The sequence below is a fragment of the Corapipo altera genome, unplaced genomic scaffold (assembly GCF_003945725.1).
Source record: "Corapipo altera isolate COAL_440 unplaced genomic scaffold, ASM394572v1 61305, whole genome shotgun sequence".
NCBI lineage: Eukaryota > Metazoa > Chordata > Aves > Passeriformes > Pipridae > Corapipo > Corapipo altera.
In genome coordinates this window covers 1,612,719-1,620,627 of record NW_020884909.1, presented here as the reverse complement: position 1 = coordinate 1,620,627, position 7,909 = coordinate 1,612,719, and the positions used below count along the sequence as shown (strand labels likewise).

Genomic DNA, 7,909 nt, shown 5'->3' with positions numbered 1-7,909 from the left:
TAATTTAATCCCTTAGAAGCTGAAAGCAATTACTGGAATGGAAATTAAAGGGCATATCTTTACTATGTGCCAATCGACAGAAGGAACTTTTCGTTTATGGCACCCCAGTTTATGGCTCTGCCCTGTCTTGACCTTGCGAAACAAAAGGAAATTCCTTCTTTACCACCTTCCCCAGCTAAGATTTTTGGCCAGAACGACTTGTGGTTCATTCCGAGTGACGCTGTAGAAGGAAGAACGGTAGACGAGAGTTAAAATGGGAAGCCTGGAGCGCATAGAGTTAAAATGGGAAGGCTGGAGCACAGCTCTGCCATCGCGCTGCAGTCCGGTGTGGTGGTCAGAGCTGGAACTAGTAACAGTGGAACAGGAATGCAAACTAGGCACCACCTTGTTTTCCTCTGCTTTTCAACAGGAAGTATGCAGGCATGTAAAACCTTTCCGCCCTTAACAACTTTAAAAAAATGAAAAAAAAAAAAATAAAAAATCCATAGGCCTCTCCCGAGAAGCGCTCGGACAACGCTCAGGGGTGTGACTCTTGAGCAGGCTCCTGTGCAGGGCTCGATGATCGCTGTGGGTCCCTTCCAGGTCGGCATGTTCCGTGATTCCTAGGGCGAAACGCCGCGGGCAGCAGGGCGAGAGGGCGAGGTGCTCCTCCCGCGGCCACCGGGAGCGGGAACGGGGCGGGAGCGGGAACGGGAGCGGGAACGCCCTCGGGCTCGGGAGCGCGCTCGGGGCTCGGGAGCGGGCCCGGGCCCGGGCGCGCGCTCGGGCGCGTTCCCGGCGCGGGGCGGGGCCGGCGCTGGGCGGGCGGCGCCCGGAGCGCGTAAATGACGCAGCGGCCCCGGAAGCGGCCGGAGCGGAGCGAAGGGCGGCCGCGCAGACGGCCCGGCCGGCGCTGGGGTCCCGCTGCCCGTAGCTCTCGGCGGAGCCGCTCCGCCGCTCACCGCCGCCCCCACCCACCCGGTACCATCCCGCTCCTGCGCGCCCGGCCGCCGCCGGGCAGTGCCTGCCGGGGGCCATGTCGCTCCTCCAGTCCGCCCTGGACTTCCTGGCGGGCCCTGGCTCCTTGGGGGCCGCCAGCCGCGACCAGAACGATTTCGTGGGGCAGACGGTGGAGATGGGCGAGATGAAGCTGCGCATCAAGCGGGTCATCGCGGAGGGTGAGAGCGGGCGGCGGCCGCGCCGGGCCGTGCGGGGCGGACTCGGGCGCTGCGGGGCCGGGACGGGCTTCCCGGCGGGCCTCCCGCTCCCCTTTCCCCCCTCTCCCCTTCCTGGACAGGGAGGGTTCCTCCTGGGCAGGCCGCGCCCTGGTGGGGGGGGGAGGGCGGGCGGGCGGCGGCCGGGACGGAGCGTTCCGGGCCCTGGGAAGGGCCGGTTCCCTCCGGGGGTCCCGGGTGCGCCCGGCGCCTGCCACTGCCAACGGGGGTGCTTCCCGGGGCCCGGCTGTGGGAGCCGTGCTTGGTGTTATTGTCCCGCTCCAGGACACGGAAGCCACGGAGAACTGGTGTGTTGTGTGGCCTCTTCTCCGCTTGCTTTGTGGTTTTAAGTGCTTTCACCGCGTAACAGAACTCAGAGGAGTTTATAATCTACCAAGGACCTCGTGGGAATGCTGGGTTGCATGTGTTTATTTTATTTTTTTTTTATTGTTTTTTAAAATGACAACATATAAACAGTATACCAAAGGTGCAAGTTTGCCTGTGTTGCTTCGGGTTGTTCGGGAGACTGTGAAATGCAGGAAAACATGTTTGCTTTAAACACTCGTGTCAGGAGGCTGGTCGCACTGTGCACATAGACTTTGCTAGAGTAAGGGAATTGAATGCCTGGGCAGTTTTCAGTTTTGTTGAATTTTCGGGTAGGTATCCTGGCACAGCACTTGCCAGTCTGTTTTAGAATGGGTACTGTGTTTGGTGTGTGCAAATTACTTAGATGATAGCAGAAATTTGGATCTTCTTGTGCTTATGATCTGAGAAATTACTTTATTTCCTCAAGCAGAAGAACCACCAAAAGCTAGTCTCAAAAGACTAAAATGTGAACTTGTCTATCCTAATGCAGTTAAATATTTTGTTAATTTTGTACAGGTAGTTGGTGTTATTTAGGTTAAATACTGCAAAGCTCTATTCAGAGCTCCTTTTCGTTATTGGGGTTACTTTCTTTAGTTTCTTCTTGGAATTGTCTGGTATTTGAGTAGTTTTTTGTTGAGACCTTGGTGATCTGCGTGGAAGAAAAATTTGATTCTTTAAGATTAGCTACTTCAAACTACTTACAAGCTACTTACAGAAACTTAGTGGTGTAAAACAACAGGAAACTGGTCTTCACCATTGCTTTAATTTGTCATTTTAATGCTTAAGCACTTTTGGCACCTGAGCTTAGACAGAACCTGGCAATTTCTTACGCAGTAAGTTGTGTTTAGAATGGTACTAAATGCCAAGTCCTATTTGGCCATCAGCCTTTACCTACGGCTTCTTTATGGTCAGAGTTGTGAGTGAAATGCAGGCACTCGGTATGGTGTGAACGCTAAAAGAACTGTCTGTGCTGCTGATTTGTAACATTATTGCAGGCGGTGACCGCAGCAGTTTCCAAAGGACAAAGGAAAGTTAGGACAGGAAGCTACTTTTGAGGCGTATCTGCTGTTTAGTTCTTGGTTCTGAAGCAAGTATTTGAATATTTACTTTGACAGCAGCCTGCTGTTTCCCAGGATCTGGCACACAGGCATTGTAAAATGTCAGGGGAAAGATGCCAGGGTAGATGACTTAAAGCAAATGGGGACTTGCTTTAACTTTGGTGTTCTTTACAATTTGTCTGTAACCGCTGCTTCATGTTCCATGTTTGTCACAGTATTATGGTTTTATTTTTTTATTGTTTTCTTTCTGTGTTGTGCCAACTGAAGTGGGGCTTACCGCTTACTTTTGCTAGAAAGTAAGATTTGCTAGCCAACAAAGCTGGTGTAAAAGAACCCATAGGGTCTATTGAGTAATAACATAAAATAGATATAAAATATAGAAGTCCCAACCTCTCCTGCTGTCTTCAGACTTGAATTTGTCTGTAGCATATAGGTTATTTTGTTGCTGAAATTGCATTTATCTTTCAGCTCTGAACCTGTGTCTGACACTTTCTGATACCTGTGTCCATAACTGTGGCTTATAAGTATTCCCTTCCATGCTTACAAATACAGAATCTGTTTTTCTTCTAGATGAGTCCTTTCATGCCGAATTCCCTACTGAAAAGTCAAATGCTGCTTTCTGAATTTAGATTTCTCATCCACGGTGAACTGTGTGACATCTGCCAGTGCAGAGAGGCAGCCCCTTCTGTAGGATCATAGGTTCTGCTTTGTTTGTAGCTGGTGTGAGCAGGGCCTGTGGCTCAGTGTGGCACAGTATTCCATGGCAGCACAGGTTCAGTTGCTCCTGTGCCCCACAGCTCCCTCCAGCCCTGTGGTGTGCTGGCCATTGGTGTTGATGCAGGTTCATGTTTGGCTGTGCCATAAGCTGAGACTCGCTGCACAGCTCGTTTGGATGTGTTTCTTTGTTCATTTTGTAGAGGTGCCATGCTAGGAATAGGACTGGGCTAGCTGTAAACGTGATGTGCTGCTGCAGGAGGCTGAGAGCAACCCAGGGGGGCGAGCTGGTGATGATCTCTAGCCCTGATACTACCTCTGAATGCAAGGGCAGACTAAGTGTGTCACAGGCTGGACTGAGCACTCCTAAAATATGGTGTCCTGTTTTTTTTTTTCTGCTTGAGCATTTCAGTAGCTCACTGCAGGTAAGAGATTTTAGAGGAAATGGATTGAGGTCTTTATGTATAATCCATACTTGCCCTTTGTATGATGGTGGCTTCAGAGTATCGTGGCTCTTTTGGGTCCTCCAGTTAAACACACAGACCCCCCCCCCCAATTTTCCTTCAGTAAAATAGTCACAGGTTGCATATCTAATTAGTAGATATTAGTAAATGTAGCTATCTCACATTTTATGAGAGAGGGCACTCTCTTGTATGGCCATAAGTCACTGGTCAAGTCTAAGTAGTCTGTACCTGTCTCAATCCCAACACGGGTGTCTACTCTCACCAGGATGTTTGTGTACATGTAGTCCAACTACATGTGAGCTCTCCAAATGCTTACTAACATGTTTAGGTTTTTTAGAGTTAAGTGAGAGGGGCTTAAACTGTCACCTGTCAGATCCCTTACTATTCCCTTGCCATTCATGTGAACAGTGTGTGCATTTTATGCTGACTTTTTGTGTCTTCAGTGAACATTCTTGCCCTTTCGAGAATGTTGGGATTCACATGTCAATCTGTACCAAATGGCTGAAGGACTGAGGTTGTCCATACTGATTCAATGATCAATGTAGCCTGCACGTTTGGCTTTGGGGGAGAGTGGGGAAAGCAATTGACCACAGCATTCTGAAAAGTAGTTTTCAGAAATTTCCTGTTTCTTGCTCCTAAAAGCTGCTGTGTTTGCACAACCAACCTTGCAAAGTTGTTTTTTAATACTAGACAGTACAGGTGTTTTTTGTTTTGCCTATGTTGGACAAAACATCTCATCTGATAGACCATATGCCTATTTACATGCTAATGGAGGCACTAAAGATGATGGTTAACTAAATATGGGAAATTTCTTGATCTCTGCCTATACTGTAGAAGGAATAGAACTGTCATTGGGCTGTCAGAGTATTCATTGAGAGACTGCCAATGCCAAAGATGGTGGGGAAATTACAGAAACTCATTCTCTAATTCTGTCTAGTAATGATACTCCAATGAGAGTGTAAACTGATATGAGAGTGGTATGTCCTGTGATATGCACTGTCAAGTTTCAAAACTACAAGGAAAACTGAATTTTTTTGATAATTGTAAATTGCGTAGTTGTGGTAGCTTTGGTAGTTAGCTAATTGCTGTGTGCTGAACAAATGCTCAATAAAAATTTTGCTGTCTTTAGAGCACAAATGAAATGATTTGATAACTAAGATATTAGTAAAACTGTTCACATGTTTAAAAATTATGCAGACTTTGACTACAATCATATTGTTCCTTGAATGTTTCCGTTGGGCCCTTTTGTTTCTGCTACCCCAATAATACAACAGTTACTTGCTTTTACAAAACACTTATAGCGGGTCATAAATTATTTAATATCTCCTGTTGACAAAGTCTTTGATTTTATATGTGTTGGGCAGTGGTGTCTTGGTTCAACTTAAAAATAATTACATAAAACAACTTGGGTCTTGTCAGTGATGACATGGAGTGAGCAACACTGTCTTTCAGAGCTTAAAGAGAGCTGCCTGCTCTCATGTATGCTAGTTGCAACTTGTTTGAAATTTATTTGCATTACTACTTTGGCCAGGTACTCTTTGGCCTGAAAAATATGCAGCAAAAACTAAGTGGTGAAACTAGCATTTTAGTGTGTGTGAGGTTCTCCTGCAGAGGAATCGAGGAGTTAATGTCCCCAAGTGAACAGTAAAAGAAAGAGGGAGTTTTCATTGATGTTTGTGAAGTGCTTGCCAACTCTTCAAATACCAGTTTTATCTCATGAAACACATTGACCTTTTCATGCTGATGTATGTATGGGAAGGCTGGGAGAAGTTCTGGAAAATGGCTTTGCAGACAGTACAGAGGTACCAGACAAAGCAGTGGAACTTCTGTTTTGTTTCAGCATTGTCTTACTTTAGACTCTGAATAAATTACAAGTTCATAATATGCTCAGAACACATTTAGTCTCGTTTTTATTTAGACATAATGGTGTTTCCTTCTCACTACATTGTTCCTTAGTTTAGAAAAAACTTTAAGAATAGACATGTATTTTTCTTACTCCTGTCTGTTGAGCCTAGGACTGTGACCTTCAGTATGTGCACTATCAACTTGTCAAGGCTTTTTAATGTGGGTTAATAATAATACTAGTCATTTATTCTTTTTTAATAGAACATTTTCCTCTCAATACAGCAGTGTTTTGCAAATAAACCAAAGTGAATCTTCCTTGTGACGTGTCACTTTGTCCAGTTGTGCTGCCATTACAAGGAAGTTCCATATGGTTAGAGTAGATTCTCTGTATGCTGGAAAAAACCAATGAAAGTCTAGATCAAGTTACATGGAAGGAAATTGCATGAAATCTCACTTTTTCAATATTTCTAGGTTAAAATAATACTTCTGGTTCCTCCTTGTCTAACTGTCCATGTACACTTCACAACTTTCCAGTGCTTTTTGTTGCTTGTTTTGCATGTGAGGCTGAACAACTGAGAAAAAAAAAAGTTGGGTGTTTGACTGTGTGAAAAACAGGGAACAAGCAAGTTCTGTAGCACACTGTTTTTCATGTGTAATGATTTCTTGTACTTCCTTTGAGCAACAAATGTTGACAAAAGAGCACACAAGAAGAGAAACATGATGACAAAAAAATGCATTATTCAAATTCTTTGATCTGAGTCTAAAACTTTTTCATCATAGTGAATCATTCCTTGGTCAGAAAGGTAGCAATAGGCTGCAGACTTTATTTGATTTTGAAGTGTTGGTTTTTTTTTTTTTTTTTTGAGTTTAAAAAAGATGTCATGAATTGAAGCCAGGTGACTTATTATTTCACCTTTCTGAAAAGGTGAAACTTGTGTCTGTCATTAAAGTAACAACAACAACAAAAAAGCTGCTTTAGACTTCAAGGCTTCCTCAGTATTTTGAGGGTGAACAGCCAGTATTGCAGTTTACGAAGCTTATAGGAACAATTTTATGGTCTCTGCAAGTACTGGATTCCCAGGATAGTGGTAAGGTAATTAAGTACTGATTTTTGGGGGGATTTAATTTGTAAATTCTGGCAGCAGAGGCACAATGAATGCTTAATGGTCAAGTTTCTGTGAACATTGTTTTATTTGCTGACAGATGGAGAAAAAAAAGATGATGATTTCTAAAGAACAGCTAAAGAACCTGACCTAGCAGCTTTCCAGTTACTGTAGATGTAGAGGATTCCATTCCTTTTCCTGTAGATGTAGAGGATGTTTTCAACGTGAAGCAGAACAGTGGTATTTTTTAAAGCCAGTGTTTCTTGGCTACAGCACTTCCTGCCTGCAGAGGAGCTCTGAAAGTTTCAGGATATTCTTGAAACCTTTCTACCTCTCAAAGGTTGTGGGAAAATGTCCTGATTGTTAAATTAGGGCCATCCTTCATTTTTGGGGCAGTTTCATCTTGTTATTAGGACTTTGCAATTGACTCAAACGCATTACTGGACTTCAAAAAACACGCTTCCGAATCAGTGCTTTGCAACAATAGCAGAATCTTTTCTGTTTTGATTAAGGATGCTTCTTGTATTCTGATAGAAAAGCGTTCAGGTAAGATGCACTGTAACTTTATAGTCCAGGTTAGAGTTACGGTGTTTCAATCATGTTATAGTTGAAACATAAGCTACTCAAAAGTGATATGGAAACAAATTTGGTCAGTATTTGGGAGAGGCGTGGACAAGTCATATGACATCCTTACAAACAGGAAACTGTTCACACCCTCTCTTTCTCATGGCTACTTAAGTCTGTAATGAAACAGTGTATTACAGTAGCAGGCAGTTTCGTGCTGTGGTTCGTGTTCCTGTTTCGATGCTTCTCCAGCTGCCAAGTAAGAAATTGTCATTTCACTGAAATGTCTGGTCTGGAAAAAAAAATACAAGTCCGTGGTGATGTGAAAAACAGGACTGGGATAAAAGAGAACAGTTTAAGATCCAGTTGGATTAATAGTGCAGTGAAGTTATTCAGTATTATGTGATACCTGGTTTTAACTTGGGGGAGAAACCAAATCTCTTGGTTAGAACAGAAAGGATGTTCTAATCTTTGTAAGAGAATTATGAAGTACTGTCAGGAACAATGCCTGTGGGCTGTGGTGGTGTAAGGATGAGTGCAGAGTGCTCACTATGAAAGCAAATGAGGTAGAGCTGGTTCCTGGTGCAAAGGACTGTCAGTGT

At 44.3% G+C, this 7,909-nt stretch overlaps 1 protein-coding gene across 3 annotated transcripts in view; it reads left to right on the top strand.

The window, feature by feature from the left end:
- The first annotated feature begins 920 nt into the window (after positions 1–920).
- Positions 921–7,909, top strand: part of GAK (cyclin G associated kinase) — a 75,139-nt gene continuing 68,150 nt past the window's right edge. Inside the window, exon 1 of one of the 3 annotated variants that reach the window (XM_027652993.1) lies at positions 921–1,157. In XM_027652993.1, coding sequence (XP_027508794.1) covers positions 1,016–1,157 — 142 coding nt within the window. In that variant the 5' untranslated portion in view covers positions 921–1,015. Of the gene's footprint in view, positions 1,158–1,481; positions 1,502–7,909 lie in introns of those variants that run through there. The other 2 variants (XM_027652994.1, XM_027652995.1) reach the window with 2 other exon arrangements.